At 42.4% G+C, this 19,168-nt stretch overlaps 1 protein-coding gene and 1 non-coding gene across 3 annotated transcripts in view; one reads left to right on the forward strand and one right to left on the reverse strand.

Moving 5' to 3' along the window:
* Positions 1-19,168, reverse strand: part of LOC138999890 (zinc finger protein 211-like) — a 28,257-nt gene that overhangs the window by 7,081 nt on the left and 2,008 nt on the right. Inside the window, exon 3 of one of the 2 annotated variants that reach the window (XM_070402106.1) lies at positions 7,418-9,461. The exons of the other annotated variant lie outside the window; for it this stretch is intronic. Coding sequence (XP_070258207.1) covers positions 7,714-9,461 — 1,748 coding nt within the window. The 3' untranslated portion in view covers positions 7,418-7,713. Of the gene's footprint in view, positions 1-7,417; positions 9,462-19,168 lie in introns of those variants that run through there. 2 annotated transcript variants of the gene reach the window in all.
* On the forward strand, positions 13,578-13,680 carry LOC139000418 (U6 spliceosomal RNA). The gene has a single exon (XR_011469594.1). It is a non-coding gene; the product is annotated as a U6 spliceosomal RNA (small nuclear RNA).

Raw genomic sequence — 19,168 nt, forward strand, 5'->3', positions numbered from 1 at the left:
TTTCTTGCAGCTGGTGATGCAGAATTTTTGGACTGGAACCTGGATTCTTTGTCCGCCGGAGTCGAAGAATGCATCCATGGACAGAAGGTGGTATAGCAAAGGTGGAGATTTATTAAAGAGTAAGTACAGAATCCCACGTGGGGAGGGGGAAAGGGTCCCACTGAGTTCCTTTTCCCTACAGCTTATAAAGGCTGCAGATCCTGGTGCCTTGATATCCCCTCTGATTGGCCACTACTCCCTTGGGCTGGTTACTATAGTAACTCCTGGGCTCAAAGGTCAAACCTCACATGAGACAAGTGAGGTTCTCTCCCTGCCCCCACCCCACCCCCTTTCTTATTGTTTCCCTATTTCCTTTAGGCTTTCTTCCTCTCCTCTGGATGAAGGGCTTCCTTCCCTTTATTTTGTAAATGTAGACCTTTTGCTGTTCCCAGCTCCCCTACTCTATGGAAATTTACCTTCTGCTGCTCTGCAGCCCTGTACTTCTTCCATCGTCCCCTTAATTTCTAAAATTTCCTAAAACCTGTCTTTTTCACCCCCCAAAATTCCTGTTTCACCAGGACCTGTTTTACCATTCCCAAGAAAACTGGACAGAGGTTCCATATATCTAAGAGCGTTACGGTTCTCAGAGGCAAACCTAAGCTATGTGCTGTCTGCAAACTAGAAAAATATGCCCAAATGGCAAGGAACATACCAAAAGTTGGGTAAATGGATTTGTGAGGCCTTTGTTGTGGTGTGAAAGTACCAATCTTGTTTTATATATGCAATCTTTACAGGGCCGAAGATATGGCTCCAGGTCATCTAAATTCTTTTACCTTCCCCAGACCTCCCCTGTTCATCACAAGAGGCTTATAGATAATTGGCTTTATAAAACCAAAGTCCCAGGACCTTTGAAATGCAAATATTTGGTCTTCACCAAGAACTCTTGTCTGGGCCATTTTTAAAAATACAAATTTCTGAAAGGTGATTCTTATCAAAAGGGGGGGGGGGAGAACTGAAGCAAGTAATTTTAATTATTTCCACTATTGCTTTATAAATTAGTGAATATTTTTTTCTTATTTTTTTAAATTAGTGAATTTTAATTAAAGTCATTGAATATCTACATATTTTGAAATAATGTGTAATACTGAAATACTGATTACTAAACAAGTCTTAAGTTTGTCTGCTTTTGGCTTTTTTTTTTTTTAATATATTTTTATTGATTTTTTTACAGAGAGGAAGGGAGAGGGATAGAGAGTCAGAAACATCGATTAGAGAGAAACATCGATCAGCTGCCTCCTGCACACCCCCTACCGGGGATGTGCCCGCAACCAAGGTACATGCCCTTGACTGGAATCGAACCTGGGACCCTTGAGTCCGCAGGCCGACGCTCTATCCACTGAGCCAAACCAGTTAGGGCTGCTTTTGGCTTTTTAAAAAATATATATATTTTATTGATTTGATTCGAACCTTGACCGGTTCGATTCCTGTCAAGGGCATGTACCTTGGTTGTGGGTACATCCCCCGTAGGAGATGTGCAGGAGGCAGCTGATCAATGTTTCTCTCCAATCAATGTTTATAACTATCTATTCCTCTCCCTTCCTCTCTGTAAAAAAATCAATAAAATGTATTTAAAAAAGAAAGAAACGTCATGTGGAACCATATTCCCAGATATATGATATGGTGTTGGGGAAAATAAACCATATTTTGAAAATACAAAAGGAAACTGCAAAGAATAACGTGGCTTCAAAATATAATCAGGGCCCTAACCGGTTTGGCTCAGTGGATGGAGTGTCGGCCTGCAGACTGAGGGATCCCAGGTTCGATTCCAGTCAAGGGCATGTACCTTGGTTGTGGGCACATCCCCAGTAGGGGGTGTGCAGGAGGCAGCTGATCGATGTTTCTCTCTCATCAATGTTTCTAACTCTCTATCCCTCTCCCTTCCTCTCTGTTAAAAAAAAAAAAAGATTAATAAAATATATTTAAATATATATAAATAATCAGGGCTGCAGAAAACACAAAGTGAGTGCCATTGTCTCAGACAAGAGTGAGGATATAGAGGACAGAATCAAAGGAAAGTGGGTCCCCTAAATGGAAGAGAGAGGAGCACCTGCGAAAGAAACCAGGATCCTGTAGGTCTCTAGCATCACTTCCAAATAGGGCCCCAAATTCATTTGTCCCCATGCCTGCAGGGTGAATGTCAATGCCACATTCAAACATCTCTTGGAAGAGTCAAACTGAGGCATCAGATTCATCACAGTGGATGGGATCGCAGCCTGACATCCAAATTGTGGGTGCAGGTGCAGAGACCCAGCCCAAATTACCAAGGTCTCCAGAGGGTCAAACTCCGTGCTGGGATCAAAGGGGAGGCAGACAAACAGCAGCTCACTCTGAAAGCAGGCTCCCCTGGAGAAACCACTGCAGCTGAGAAATGATGGTGTTCCCCTGAACACGGGGAGGCCAAGGGTAAGTGCTCTGACATCTTAGGAAAATCATCATAATTGCAACAATGGAAAGAGCACCTTCAGCTAAGGCTCCCTGGTCCTCACAGTGTACTCGCCCCAGGCTCTGGAGCCAGAATCCCATGTTGGAATCCAGCCTCTTACATCAGACACATGTCTGCTGAGTAAACTTGCAGAGCCTACATCATTTCTCTCATCCTTGATGTTCCAAGCAATTTGAAATTATTTTCCACTTCCCAGGTGGTTGTGAGAACTGAAAAAGAAAATGCTCCAAGAGCTAATCCTGGAATCCTCTCACCAGCAAGGACTCAGCTGGTTTTTATTGATCTTCAGAGGTTAAGGTAAGTGCCAACATCACCTTCATGTCACATGCAGCCAAATGAGATTCGGGGAAGCTCTAGGAATCACCTGCAGATTTGCAGGGAAAGAACCCACACTGAGACCTCAGGGCCCACAGCACCTGCCTCCCCGCAGGTGGGTCAGAGGGTTCTCATGAGCCTCATTTTTTTCTCAAACACACCCCAAGTCAAGGCGTTTGTCAGCATTGGGGGAGTGAGGGATGTCTGTCCTGAAATGTCTCTATACTCAGAGAGCATTTGTCCTCCTCCAACAGCTCAGGGATAGAACAGTTTGCGGAGGAGAAAACTGAGGCCAGACTAGAGAAAAGTGATCGTTTCCCCTGTGAGTCACAGTGATATTCGGCAATCTGGGATTCAAATCCAAAATGCCTGACCCGGGGTATAAGGAGTCTGATCCCTGCCCCCCATTTCCCTCTGCACTGGCTTTGGGACTCTCATACACCCTGCCCACCCTGATGCCAACTGGTCCTCCTGAGAGACCTGTTCCAACCCAAGAACCCCCATGACAGGAGACCAGGAAAATACAGAAGACAACAAAGCAAGGGCTTAGTGCAGGATCAGATGACTGGAGTTCTGAAAGCGATACAAAATGTTAACAGTGCGGGTGAAAATGAAAAGCGCCCATTGCATTGTGTATAGCAGGAGAAAAGTAAAAAACATTAGGACATATCATTCCAACCAGAAAAGCCTTTATTCCATAAAGCCTAAAAAGGCACCACATGAAATCCCAATATCCATCTTGGTTGTTTCACTCTCCTTTTGTTAAACAGCCAGAACTCACAGCAGATTAGGCAGAACCCATGCCCAAACATTTTAACAGAGATACAGAGTGAGCAAGAACACACCCTAGGAAAGGCTCACTGTAAATCCTTAGAAAGAAAGCAATAAAACAACAGTGAGGTAGCATGACAAAGTTTTAAGAAGTGTCTAAATAAAAAACAACTCACCAAACCAAGTATTCTCTAATATGAGGAGGAATTGAATCCCTCATATGCTGCTGGAAAATGCACACAGGCCAATCAGTGTCAATCACTACTTGCAAATATCTCTATGTTAAACCAGTGGTTCCCAAACTTATTTGGCCTACCGCCGCCTTTCCAGAAAAAATATTACTCAGCCCCTGAAAATTAATTTTTAAAAAATTTTAATAGCAGTTACTCATCGCCCCCAAATGCACCTGTGGCCATCACCGCCCCCCCTGGATCGCTGCAGCGCCCACCGGGGGGCGGTAGAGCTCACTTTGGGAATCACTGTGTTAAACCTTCACCTGCCTGACAACTCAAAACTATGTACGAGTTATTGACAAGGATAAATGAAACATATCCCCATAAAGAGTTATCTGATCCTGCACTAAGCCCTTGATTTGTGGTCTTCTGCATTTTCCTGGTCTCCTGTCATGGGGGTTCTTGGGCTGGAACAGGTCTCTCAGGAGGACCAGTTGGCATCAGGGTGGGCAGGGTGTTTTAGAGTCTCAAAAATGTTTGTAGCAGTTTAAATAAAGTAAAAAATTAGAAATAAGCATAGGAAATGAATAAAGCACGCTAAATTCAAAGATAAAAACATTTCTCCCCGCAAAAGGTGAGCTACTAATATAGCATTAATAAATCTCTAAACATTTATGCAATGTAAAGAGCAGAAAAATATACCCAGATTCCCATAATCTAAAGTTCAGAAATTGCAGTTATCTATTAAGATGGAATGTAAATTAGTGGTTCCTTGAAAAGCTACGAAGGGCAGAGAGATTCAAAAAGAACACGCAGTGAATGCATATGTGGACTCCTCAATTATTAATAAAACCATTTTAAAATTGGTTCAAGATAAAAGAAATGTGCACATCCCTTTTTTGTGTGTGGAAAAAACAGATTTGAAAACGTGATATTCAATCCCTGTTCTCATGCCCAGTTAAAGAGGCTTGCCTCAGTGACAGCAAACAGAGCAAACAATGAAGGGCTTTCACCCAAACCAACAGGAATGTTCCCTGATTCACAAGTCACATCCTGGCCTAGAGATACCCCTTTTTTACAAATAGATTTTTGATTCCAGAGAGGAAGGGAGAGGGAGAATAGAAACATCAATGGTGAGAATCACTAATCAATTGCCTCCTGCACGGCTCCTACTAGGGATCGAGCCCACAACCTGAGCATGTGCCCTGAGCAGGAATCGAACCTAGGACCCTCAGTCCACAGGCCGATGCTCTATCTCAGTGATTCCCAAAGTGGGCACTACCACCCCCTGGTGGGCGCTGCAGCGATCCAGGGGGGCGGTGATGGCCACAGGTGCATTTGTTTTAACTTTTTTTCTATTACCTTTCTATTCTGAGTTCAATAAATAGTTTCATAATTTCAAACTTCAATGTTTCTAATTTACACCTTTCTTTATTATATTTTACGAAAAAGGTAGAAACATTAATACATATATCTTTCTGTTTAATTGCTATTAAAATTTTTAAAAAAATTAATTTCCAGGGGGCGCTGAGTAATATTTTTTCTGGAAAGGGGGCGGTAGGCCAAATAAGTTTGGGAACCACTGCTCTATCTACTGAGCCAAACCGGCCAGGGCACCCTTTTTCTTTATCATTCTTTTTTCGTTTTTAAATATATTTTATTGATTTTTTTACAGAGAGAAAGGGAGGATAGAGAGGAACTTCAATGAGAGAGAAACATCCATCAGCTGCTTCCTACACACTCACAACAAAGGTACATGCCCTTGACCTGAATCGAACCTGGGACCTTTCAGTCCTCAGGCTGACGCTCTATCCACTGAGCCAAACCGGTTAGGGCAGCGGTTCTCAACCTGTGGGTCGCGATCCCTTTGGGAGTCGAACGACCCTTTCACAGGGGTCACCTAAGACCATTGGAAGACACATATAACTACATAATGTTTTTGTGATTAATCACTATGCTTTAATTATGTTCAATTTGTAACAATGAAACTGGGGGTCACCACAACATGAGGAACTGTATTGAAGGGTTGTGGCATTAGGAAAGTTGAGAACCACTGGGTTAGGGCTTTATCATTCTTTTTGTGCCAAGGCACCAATGGCGCTGACTTGAACATCTGAGATGCCACAGAAGATACTAGTAAACATGTGAAGATCCTCAGATCTGTGTACATGCCACCCTGCAGTGTTTTCCTCAGAACAGTTCTGAATGCACATTTCTAAGAGGATCATTATATCTAGCTGGCAGCAATCTTTTCCAACACCACGTAGGCCAGTGGTTCTGTAGCAATCATGGCTCCCCTGATCCCTATGGTCCTCCAACCAGTGATAGGCATTAGGGCGAAGAACCGTTTGTAAGACCTGGACAAGAGATCTCCCCCCAAAAAATAGAAAATAATTCATGTTCCTTCCGGAAGGATCTGAGGTTGGCACAGCTAGCCACTCTTTGGAGTGATCTCCTGAAACTCTCCTAAAACTCATAGCATCAGGCTTAATATGAGGGCTGGGAAAATAGGACAGTAATGAAAATCTGGCCTAAACTGTTGAGCTAATTTCTGCACCCTGTATTCCTCCCATAGGCAGAGAAAGTTTGAGATACCCATTAAATCGTTCGCCTCCTTTCGTGGGGAACCTGGCGCTAAACCATTTGTAGACGACCTGCTTCTGGGTCGGGGTTTCGTACGTAGTAGAGCAGCTTTTTTAAAAAAAAATAAATAAATAAAAGAAAAATAAATAAATTGTTCACCTCCTGATGCTGGTAGAACCCAAATCTGCTTATAAACTCCCAGACAGTAAATAGAACACCTAAGTTAAAGAAGACTCAGAAAGTCCTTCAATATTTTACAAACCAAAGGGACAAGAGCTTGGCAGTTCTTGCATCCGTGACTTAGCCACTCAAAAAAAATCTGTCACTGTTACCTAGAAAAAGCCTGTTCCTGGGAAAGGTAGTTGTTCTATAAGCTGCCCGCTGAACTCAGGTGGTGTTCTCTGGGGACCGCAAGTCAGGTCCATATGGCAACTAGTCAGAGTGAAAGGAGATAAGACCTCGTACAAGCTCAGGCTGTTCCCCATTTTCTCAAACCAGAGAACAGAGTTAGCTTTCTTGAGTACATGAGGATGGTGACCTATGCAATCTGTGAAAGCCATATAGGTGGATCAGGTGAAATAGCTTCATCAACCAGAATATGTAATGAGATATACGGTGTGGCTCAGCGGGTGAGATTGGACCTATAAAACAGGTCATGATTCCATTTCGGGTCAGGACACATGCCCAGGTTGTAGGCTCAATCTCTAGTTGGGGATGTGCAGGGTACAGTCAATCAATGATTCTCTCTCATCACTGATGCTCTGATCTCTCTTTCCCTCTCCCTTTCTCTCTGAAATCATTAAAAATATATTTAAAAAAAAGAAAAATATAAATATGTTTAAAGAAAAAAAGGATTGACAGTTGTTGTCAACCTGGTGATAGGACATAGGTGTAGAAGAAAAAAAAAAATGTAGTGACATAGATCTGGAAGACATCTGTGTAAATAAATTTTAACATATATGTGTGACTCAGTGGGATCCCATTCAAAGTACATGCCGAGACTGCACGTTCAACCCCCAGTAGAGGATGTGCAGGAGCAAGCTTATTGATGATTATGTGTTGTCATCAATGTTTCCATTTCTTTCTCCCTCAACCTTCCTCTCTAAAATTAATAAAAACTTTAACAAATAAGTGCAAAATACACACACATGATTTTCACAGCACTCAAATTTATTGGGAATCTCCCTACTCTTGATGTTGCAGTGTATGAGATTCAGTTCAGACAAATAGGGCTTTATGGAGTTTCTTATAGTATTATTAGGGGTGAACAACAACAACAAAAAATCTACATTTCCTGCATATCCAAGACCTTCCTCCAATGTGAACTCTTATGTGGGGAGTAGGGTTAGAATTTTGGGTAAAAGATTTCCCATATTAACTACACTCTAGTTAATGGGGGGCAGGCCTTTCTCTAGTGTGAATTTTCTGATGACAACTAAGGCAATACTTGGTGGTAAAAGACTTCCCACACTCACTGCACACATAAGGCTTTTCTCCAGTGTGAACTCTCAGATGACGACGGAAGCTACTACCACTGATAAAAGATTTTCCACATTCACTGCACTCATAAGGCCTTACTCCAGTGTGAATTTTCTGATGACGACGGACAGCACTACTACTGGTAAAAGATTTTCCACATTCATTGCACTCAAAAGGCCTTTCTCCAGTGTGAACTCCCATCTGATGGTAACGGAGGCTACTTCCACAGGTAAAGGATTTTCCACATTCACTGCACACATGAGGCTTTTCCCCAGTGTGAATTCTCTCATGCCGATGAAGGACATTTCTCCGAGTAAACGATTTCCCACATTCACTGCACTTATAAGGCTTTTCTCCAGTGTGAATTCTCTGATGACAATGAAAGGCATATTTCTGAATAAATGATTTCCCACATTCCCTGCACTCATAAGCCCAGTCTCCAGTGTGAATTCTCTGATGATAATGAAGCTGATAGATACTGTTAAAAGATTTCTCACATTCATTGCACTTATGCCTTTCTCCAATGTGCACTCTCTGATGATAGTGGAAGCCACTACTACTGACAAAAGATTGCCCACATTCATTGCACTCATAAGGCCTTTCTCCTGTGTGAAATCCCATCTGATGGTAACGGAGGGTTTTTTCATAGGCAAAAGCTTTCCCACATTCACCACACTTATAAGGCCTTTCTCCAGTGTGAACTCTCTGATGAGAACGAAGATAATAAATACTCTTAAAAGATTTCTCACATTCATTGCACTCATAAGGCCTTTCTCCAGTATGAACTTGCTGATGGCGACGAAGGGTATAGTTCTGAATAAAAGATCGTCCACATTCATTGCACTCATAAGGCCTTTCTCTAGTGTGAACTCTCTGGTGGCGATGAAGGTAAAAGATCCTGGTAAAAGATTTTCCACATTCAATACATTGATAAGGCCTTTCACCTTTGTGACATCCCTGATGAGAAAGGAGGCCAGTACTACTGGTAAAAGATTTCCCACATTCACTGTGCTCATAAAGCTTCTTTTCTGCATGAAATCTCTGATGGTAACAAAAAGTAGAAAACCGGGCAAAATATTTTCCACATTCACGGCAACAAAAATACATTTTGCCAGTAGGGACACCCTTGTCCCAAACACACGTGTAGTTATAGCCAATGGTTTTCTTACATTCTTTTGTAGTAAAATAATTATTTTTCCCTTGATTTGTCACCCCACACATCGAGATACCACTTGGCTTGTCAATGATCTGAGTGGCCTTTTGCTGGAAATGGCCTGCAGTGCTAAGAATGTCCTGCTCCACCTCTCCACAGGTAAAAAGCTTCTGAGACACACTGAAATTGCACCCCTTTTCAAGTGAGACCCTGTTTACCCCTCTTATCAAAGGCTTCTCTCTCAAGTGCTGCTGCTGGTGCTGGTGAAACTGTGCACTGAAATAAAATTGTTTTGCACATGCCCCACACCTCAACAGTATCTGCCTGTGTTGTAATGCCTGCTGATGAGTCAAGTGGAAAATGTTTCTCAAAATTAGTCCACAACTCTCACAGGGGTGGCTCTTCTGGGAAGACAAAGCTAACTTGGGATTCATTGCCTGTGACACTCTTACAGCAATGTTCTCTTCAAGCTGTGCCTCCACATTCTCTGCTCCACAGCAGCAACCTAAATAAAAGGAAATGCAGGTGAAGTACATGATGACTTTGGAAGGAAAAAAATACCCTCATCTCAACTGTCTGTCACAGCCAGGCATGATTGCATGGGATGCTGTTTAAGACCAGTGAGTTAGGCTCTGAGGAAATGGCTGTTGTACATTACTTGACTCCTAAGGTCACTCAATGGTGGAGATCTTATCAAGGGAGGGGCAGGAACACATGATGGGACACAAATAAGAGAGGCAGGGCCCACTAGTTGTTCCTTTACAAACAGTTTCCTGTAGGACCATTCCAACTGATCACGCAGTCTGTGTAGAACAATGTGAATGTGCTCGAACATATTAAAACCCATTGCATTCCAGCACATGATATGTATGGTTAATAGAATATGTGACACACCGAAGCTCTAAGGGCATGGACCGAGGTTGGACTGCAGTAAAGAAGAACCTGTATGGAGAGCAGCTGAGGTACAAAGTGTAGAGAGGGTAAGATTACCCATAAGCTAGAAACCTAAGTGATTGTAACAGTTATAATTGAGTAGTTTAGCTATAGATCGTGTGGCTCAGTTGGTTGAGCATCATCCTTCCCATGGAAAGGTTGCCAGATAGAATTCCTGTCTAGGCACCTGCCCAGGTTCCAGGTTCAACTGTCATTTGGGCTGCAAACAGGAGGCAAACAATCAATACTTCTTTCTCCTCTCTGTCTCTCTCTCTCTCTCTCTTTCTCTCTCCCGCCACTGCCCCCCCCCCAACCTTCCTCTGTGTCTAAAATAAAAATTTTTTTTTTTAAAAAGAACTGAGTAGTTTGTAAAGTGTCAATAATAAACAAGCAAAAGTAGAATGGGGTACAGAACTGGCAATGGTAGCAAAACAATATTGAACAAAAGAAGTTCTTATAACCTTAATAAAGCTCTCGTGGCAAACTCTTTGCAACTACCTTTCACCAAGGCAAGACGGCCACTGGGTCCACCCTGCCATGGATGTAGTCCACTTCCTCCTTTAATGCACAACTGATTCTTCCCCTTAAATCCCAGTTGGGCAATTCCATTGGATACAGATGACAGATATCCTAAAAAAAAAATCTGAAGCCGAAACCGGTTTGGCTCAGTGGATAGAGCGTCGGCCTGCGGACTGAAAGGTCCCAGGTTGGATTCTGGTCAAGGGCATATACCTGGGTTGCGGGCACATCCCCAGTGGGAGATGTGCAGGAAGCAGCTGATCGATGTTTCTCTCCCATCGATATTTCTAACTATCTATCTCTCTCCCTTCCTCTCTGTAAAAAAATCAATAAAATATATTTTTAAAAAAAAATCTGAAAAGATGCATGGCCAGTATTGTGGTAGAACAAGAGAGCACAGAAGAAAGCACAGAGAAAAAAAACACAGCAAAGCAGAATAAAAAATAAAAAAAAAACTATGCGAGTGACACCAGCAATATAGCAAAGTAGGAGATAGAATTTATCTCCCTGCCAGAATAAGTAGACAGGTATCAGCAAACAAACAAATTAACACCCACCAGAGATGGGAATAAGAGCTTAATAAAGACAAAGAGCAATGAAAAAGAGCACAAAAGGAGAGAACTGCATAGAAAGAATGACTGGGAAGATGGGTAATCAAATATATTTGAAGATAGTTAGGGTTAAAAACCACAGCCAGAGTAACAATACTCAATGAGTGGAATGTTCTGTGAAATACACTGCAAAGTTTTGTTTTGAAAAACTGCAAAAGCCCATATAACATCTGTGAACTCTGCACAATTTACACATCAAAGGAAGATTTAGTGTTTGTTGGCATGAATTATCAAAGAAATACTTTTGGCCACAACCTACCATAGAATAGAAACAGAAATCAGTATGTCCCCAGAAATATTTTTCACCTCCAATTGTCAATGAAAAAAATGGCTACCAAAGTCATTATGGACTCATACATTATCTATACACTATACTAATAAAAGGGTAATATGCTAATTAGACCGGACATCCTTCCGGGTATCTTTCTGGAAAAAGCCACAGTGGTGGGGGCCAAGGCAGAGGTGGTTAGGGGCGACCAGGCTGGCAGGGGTGGGCAGTAGGGGTGACCAGGCTGACAGAGGAGGGCAGTTAGGGGCAACCAGACAGGCAGATAGGTGAGTGGTTAGGAGCCAGCGGTCCCAGATTATGAGAGGGATGTCAGACAGTCGAACATCCCCTGAGGGGTCTAGGAATGAAGACAGTGTAGGCTGGGCTGAGGAACATCCCCTCCAACCTCCCATGCACAATTTTCATGCACTGGGCCTATAGATTATTATTATGACCTCAACTCATAGAGCATCAAGAAGGCAAGATTGCCAAAACCGGTTTAGCTCAGTGGATAGAGCGTTGGCCTGCGGACTGAAAGGTCCCGGGTTTGATTCCGGTCAAGGGCATGTACCTGGGTTGCGGGCACATCCCCAGTGGGAAATGTGCAGGAGGCAGCTGATCGATGTTTCTCTCTCATCGATGTTTCTAACTATCTCTCCCCCTTCCTCTCTGTAAAAAATCAATAAAATATATATTAAAAAAAGAAATAAAAAAAAAAGAAGGCAAGACTTTTGAATCTTTTCTCAAGATCAAAATAACACCCCTACCAGGCAATACCCTTTATCACTCATGCAGATAAATCTATTTCTCAAGGCCACAATTGGTCCATAAAGGTGAAAGGATTAAAGGAGTAACTAACTGCTTTATGAAATGTGAAGACACTTAATACAATAAAAGAAATATCAAAGGGAAGAGAAAATGGCAATGGAGTAAGTGGAAGGCACACTGACAAGTTCCCAAGACCAAGCTGGTAAGACAACTAAAATGCAGAACAACCATCCTGAAAAATCAACTGAGCACTAGCTGGAAAGAACCCTGGTAACACAGAACGGGAAGTGGGGATTGCATACAGACTGGTAGGCAGTGCGGAAGCACAAAAGGGATGGCTGGGTTCCCACAGACAACAGTTGAATTTTGGAAGGATATTTTGGCTGTGGGGTGTTCCCACTAAGAACTCTGGTGTCTGAACCCCAAGCTGAGATTCCAAGCCCAGAGCACGAGAACTGAGGGGGGTGCCTGCAAAACATATGGCTATGAAAAGCGGCAGGGCTGCAGTCTGCCAGAGAGACGGCTGGAAATACAGGCACCCTCTTAAATGTGCAAAATTTCGAGTGCAGCCAGTCACCATGGGCTCTGAAAGACGGAGGGCAGAGTGGACTGGAACTGTGTGAGGAGAGTCCAGGACTGGGGTCTCTGGGGTTGGAGCTCTGATGGCAGCCACCCTAGTATCCTGTGCTAAGTCATTTTCTCATGATGTGAAGGACATCTTTCTGCTGTGGACGTTTGGGGGGGGGGGGGGGGGGCAACTGTCACACCCTGTTGGAACACCTCTCACTCCACCCTGCAGTCAACAGCCTGAGGGTAATTAAGGCTGACAACAATCAGACTGCCGGCTGAGGTGGGTCCTGGAGGGTTTGCGTCTTTGCCTGATCTCCTTCTGGGCCAGGGATAGGAAAAGCAGACCTGGTGCATATCTTGGTCCTTTCCAAAGGAAGCTGCCACAGTAGAGGGACCCCCAAACTGCGGATTGCTGATAGCTCCAAACCGGGTACACAGTTCCAATCACAAGCAGTGTCTGACATTGTCTCTGCCACTCTAGAGATCAGAAGTGTAGCAGATCTACCCAAAGGTAAACAGGCAGCCAAAATGGGGAAACAAAAACGCAACACCCCCAAGAAAGAACAAGAGAATTCTCCTGAAGAACTATCATTCAAAATAGATGGTGAATAAAGAAGTTTCCATACAAAAAAAAAAAAGGCTGCCCTGACAGGTTTAGCTCAATGGATAGTGTCGATGTGCAGACTGAAGAGTACCGGGTTCGATTCCAGTCAAGAGCACATGCCCAGGTTGCGGGCTGGATCCTGAGTAGGGGGCGATCAGGATGCAGCCAATCAATGATCCTCTTTCATCATTGATGTTTCTAGCTCTCTCTTCCTTTCCCTTCCTCTCTGAAATAAATAAAAACATATATTTTTAAAAAATATTTAACCCTACCACTTGAAGAACGAGAAAGAGAGGAACAAGAAAAGCCCAAAGTAGAAGGAAGGAAATAATAAAGATTAGAGGAGATGTGCTCACTTCGGCAGCACATATACTAAATTTGGAAAGATACAGAGAAGATTAGCATGGCCCCTAAGAAGAAAAAAAAATTAGAGGAGAAATAAATCACTTAGAGGCTAAAAAAAACAATACAAAAAATATCAATGAAACCAGTATCTCGTTCTTTGAAAGGATAAACAAAATTGATGAATCATTAGCCAATCTCTTCAAGAAACAAAGAGAAAGGACCCAAATAAATAAAATAAGAAACAAAAGCAGCGAAATAACAACTGATACCACAGAAATAGAAAGGATTTTAAGAAAATACTATAAACAAATATTGATATATAACAACAAGCTGGACAATGAGGATGAAATGGACAAATTCCTAGAAAAATACAATCTCCTAAAACTGAATCAGGAAGAAGCAGAAAACCTGACTGAAATATAAGCAGTAAGAAGAAAAACTCCCCCAAAACAAAACCCTGGGTCTGGACAGCTTCACAGGGTAGTTTTACCAAACATTCAAAGAACTAACATCTCTACTCCTCAAACTATTCCAAAAAAGTCCAAGAAGGAACACTTCCAAGCTCTTTTTATGAGGCCAGCATTATCTTAATTCTAAAACCAAATAGAGACACTACAAAGAAAGAGAATTACAGGCCAATATCCTTGATGAACACACATGTTAAAATTCTCAACAAAATATTAGCAAATCGGATCTAGAAATATATTAAAAAGATCATACACTATAATCAAGTGGGATTCATTCCAGGGATGCCAGGCTGGTATAATAGTCACAAATCAATAAACATGCCACATCACATAAACAAACTGAAAGACACAAATCACATGATCATATCAATAGTGTTCCAATTAGCTATAGGAACATATGCACAGGTGACCCAGTTCGTTTCATTTGGATATACCAATACAAACGTCAAAGGGTACTTACTATTAATTAATATGGCCGAGCTTAACCAAAAACTAAGGAGAGAGAGACACAGGAGATAAACAACGCAAGAAATCACACAGGTTTATTTACCAGACAGCTGATGGGTTTCAGTCCTTGGCAGGCCACCCGGAGACACTCGCTGACAGAGGAGACACACGGAGGTCATCAAAATACGCCGGCAAGGAGCTCGGTCTCTTGACTCGAAGAGAGCCCTCTTAACAGTCTGGGCTCAAGGCAGAGCAAGAATGGCAGTTTGGCAGTTTGGCAGTTCCAGGGGGGAGGAGAACGGTTGTCTGTGGAGGACAGACAAACCTCTGAACCGCAGCAGATTTGCTCTCCTTAAGTCCTTGAAGCTGGGCGTCTTCAGTGTCTCATATCGGGTGCCATACACGGGTGCCGCCCTGTTATCTAGGTATACACTCAGGCGGGAAAGTTGTGACCATGTTCACAGCTTATCAGTCATACATACATCTTATTTTTGGAGTTGTTTACAAGTTTTGGTCTAAGAATAAAATGAGGTCTACTTATGCTAACTTATGCTAATACAAAACGGAGTCTACTTTATGCTAACTTATGCTAATACAAAATGGAGTTTACTTTATGCTAACTAAACTTATTACTATAACAGGCTTCTTCAGTGTCTCATATCAGTGTGCTCCGGTGGCCTTCTGGGCTTATCAGGATACTCACGCAGGGGGTTACAAGGTACTTATCAGGAATTAACATGCTGGGAGTTGTTGGTCAGGAGTTACAAGTTATTTGTCAGGAGTTAGCTTGCAGGGCGTTACAAGTTACTTATCAGGGTATCACACACACACACACACACACACACACAAGTTAAGTTTCACTTCTAAGTAAAGTTTAAAATTCACTCTAATAAAGAAATGAAATTTGATTATACTATCTTATACTCACTAAACTTATTACTGTAACAAATAGATGAAGAAAAAGCATTCTATGAAATGCAACACCCATTTGTGGTAACAACTCACAGCAAATTGGAAATAGAGGGGGCATATCTCTAAAGGCCCTATATGACACTCAACATCATGCTCAATGGGCAAAAATTAAAACCATTTCCCCTATGATAAGAACAGAAACCAGACAGGGATGCCCGCTTTCACCACTATTATTCAACATACTACTGAAAGTCCTAACCACAGCAATCAGACAAGAAGAAGAAATAAAAGGCATCCAAACTGGAAAGGAGGAAGTAAAACTCCCATTATTTGCAAATGGCATGATATTATACAAAGAAAAACCGAAAGACTTCACCAATAAACTACTAGATTCAATAAATGAATTGGGCAAAATCAACAGGATACAAAATCACCACCCAGAAGTCAATTGCTTTTTCATACATCAAAAAAGAATTCTCAAAAAGAGAAACTAAATAAACAATTCCATTTACCATTGCAAAAAAAAAAAAGTTAAGATACTTAGGAATAAACTTAACCAAGGAGACAAAAGACCTGTACTCAGAAATCTACAGGACGTCGAAAAAAGAGATAGAAGAAGATATAAACAAGTGAAACAATATACCGTGTTTATGGACTGGCAGAATCAACACCATTAAAATGTCCATACTGCTCAAGGCAATCTACAGATTCAATGAAATCCCTATTAAAATACCAAAGGCATATTTCACAGAACCAGAACAAATTTATATGGAATCAAAAAGGCCCTGAATAGCCCTAACCAGTTTGGATCAGTGGATAAGAGCGTCAGTCTGCGGACTGAAAGGTCCCAGGTTCGATTCCGGTCAGGGCATGTACCTTGGTTGCGGGCACATCCCCAGTAGGAGGTGTGCAGGAGGCAGTTGATCGATGCTTCTCTCTCATGGATGTTTCTAACTCTCTATCCCTCTCCCTTTCTCTCTGTAAAAAATCAATAAAATATACATATATTTTTAAAAAGGCCATGAATAGCTGGAGGAGGAAAAACATGGTCGGAGAGATCACAATACCTGAGAAGTTTTACTATAAAGCCACATACTCAAAACAACCTGGTGCTGGCACAAGAACAGGTATATAGTTCAACGGAACAGAACAGAGACCCCAAAAACGAACCCAAGCCATTACACTCAATTAATAATTGACAAAGAAGGCAAGAACAACCAGTGGAGTCAAGACAGTCTCTTCAATAAGTGATGCTGGGATAACTGGACAGATACATGCAAAAAAAAGAAAAAAAAGAAACTAGCCCACCAACTTACACCATACCTAAGAATAATCTCAAAATGGATAAAAGACTTAAATGTAAGTCATGAAATCATAAAAATCCCAGAAGAAACCATAGGCAGCAAAATCTCGGACATCTCTCGTACCAATATGTTTACGGTTACATCTCCCAGGGCAAAGGAAACTAAGGAGAAAAGAAACAAATGGGACTGCATCAAAATAAAAGCTTCTGCACAGCAAAAGAAACCATTGTGAGAAAATGAAAAGGCAGCCCACTGAAAGGGAGAACATTTTTGGCAATGATACATCTGATAAAGGGTTAAGATCCAAAACATAGAAAGAACTGCTACACTTAACAAAAGAAAGACAAATAGTCCAATTAAAAACGGGCAAAGGACCTAAATAGACACTTCTCCCAAGTGGACTTCTCCCAAGTGGCTAAGAGACATGAAAGAATGCTTGAAGTTACGAATCATCAGAGAGATGCACATTAAAACGACACCTGTCAGAATGGCTACCATGACAAAAATCAACAAATGAAAAGTGCTGGCAGGATGTGGAGAAAAGGGAACCCCGGTACACTGCTGGTGCAAATGCAGACTGGTGAAGCCATTAAGGAACAGTATGGAGTCTCCTCAGAAAATTAAACATGGAACTGCCATGTGACCCAGTGATCCCACTTCGAGGAATATATGCTAAGAAACCCAAAACACCAATCAGAAAAAATGTATGCACTCCTACCTCATAGCAGCACAATTTATATTAGGTGCGATCTGGTACTAGCCCAAGTGCCAATCGGTTGTTGAGTGAATAAAAAAAAGCCATGGTATGTGTACACATGGGATACTATGCAGCAGTACAAAAAGAAGGACCTCTTGCCCTTTGAGACAGCATGGAGGGACCTGGAGAATATTATCCTAAGGGAAATAAGCCAGTCAGAGAAAGACAAGTACCACATGATCTTACTCATATGTGGAATCTAATAAACAAAATAAACTGATTAACAAAATAGATCCAGAGACATGTAAGCATGGGACACACCGTGGAGTCTCGGAGGGAAGGTGCTGGTGTGTAGGTGGGTGAGAGGAGAAAAACCAAAGAACTTGTATGCATAACCCATGGACACAGACAATAGGGTGGTGTAGGCCTAGGGGAGGACTAGCAGGGGTCAATAGGGGAGTAAAGGGGACATATGTAATATTTTCAACAATTGATAAAATAAAAGCCTAACAACCGTTACAGCGGAACAACCAGAACGACTGATGGTTATGATGGCAACTGACCACCAGGTGACAGATGATCAACACAGGAGCTGCCCCCTGGTGGTTAGTGTGCTGCCACAGGGGAGCGCTGCTCAGCCAGAAGCCGGCCTCACAGCTGGCGAGCACAGCAGCGGTGGTGGGCGCTTCTCTCCCGCCTCTGCGGCATTGCTAAGGAGCAGCGAGCCAAGCGATAAGGAGCAGTGAGCAGGCAGGTGGTAAGGAGCAAGGGGTCCTACAGTGCCAGAGGACACAGGCCAGGCTGAGCCGCACCCCTCCAAGTGCATGAATTTCGTGCGCTGGTCCTCTAGCCTATATATATAGAAACCTAAGCGACCAAAACACAAAGGACTATTTGAACAGTCGCTATGATGCGCACTGACCACTCAACACAGGAGCTAACCCCTGGTGATCAGTGTGCTCCCATGGTGGGAGCAATGCTCAGCTGACTGACAGGCACCAGATGCCAGGCTCATGCCTGGTGCCACTGCGGTGGCCCAACCCTCTCCGCCTCTGTGGCAGTGTGCTACCGAGCAGCAGACAGTGGGGCTGGGGTGAGCGGGAGGGGCACAAAACCCGGCTGAGACACAAAATTTTCTTTTTGAGTGACAAAAAGAAAATATCGGCCATAGCCAGTTTGGCTCAGTAGAGAGAGCAGTGATGGCGAACCTATGACACGTGTGTCAGAGGTGACACGCGAACTCATTTTTTTGGTTGATTTTTCTTTGTTAAATGGCATTTAAATATATAAGATAAATATCGAAAATATAAATCTTTCTTTTTCTATGGTTGCAAATATCAATAAATTTCTATATGTGACACAGCACCAGAGTTAAGTTAGGGTTTTCAAAATGCTGACACGCTGAGCTCAAAAGGTTCGCCATCACTGAGATAGAGCGTCAGCCTGAAGAATGAAGGGTCCTGGGTTTGATTCTGATCAAGGGCACATGTCTGGGTGGCAGGCTTGATCCCTATTAGGGAGAGTGCAGGGGGCAGCCAATCAATGATTCTCTCTCATCACTGATGTTTCTATCTCCCTCTCCCTCTCCTTTCTTCTGTGAAGTCCATAAAAATATATTAAATTAAAAAAACACAAAAAAATACAAAAGAAAAATATAGGTAGACAGAAATCATTTTCATTTCTGAGAATGACACAAATGCTGGAGATGATAAATTACAAGGAATTAATTGAAAACATAAAATGAACAGTATCAAAATCAGACGCGAA

Source organism: Myotis yumanensis, unplaced genomic scaffold, assembly GCF_028538775.1.
Source record: "Myotis yumanensis isolate MYYU_CA2020_CCGP unplaced genomic scaffold, mMyoYum1.0.hap1 SCAF_23, whole genome shotgun sequence".
NCBI classification, from domain to species: Eukaryota; Metazoa; Chordata; class Mammalia; order Chiroptera; family Vespertilionidae; genus Myotis; species Myotis yumanensis.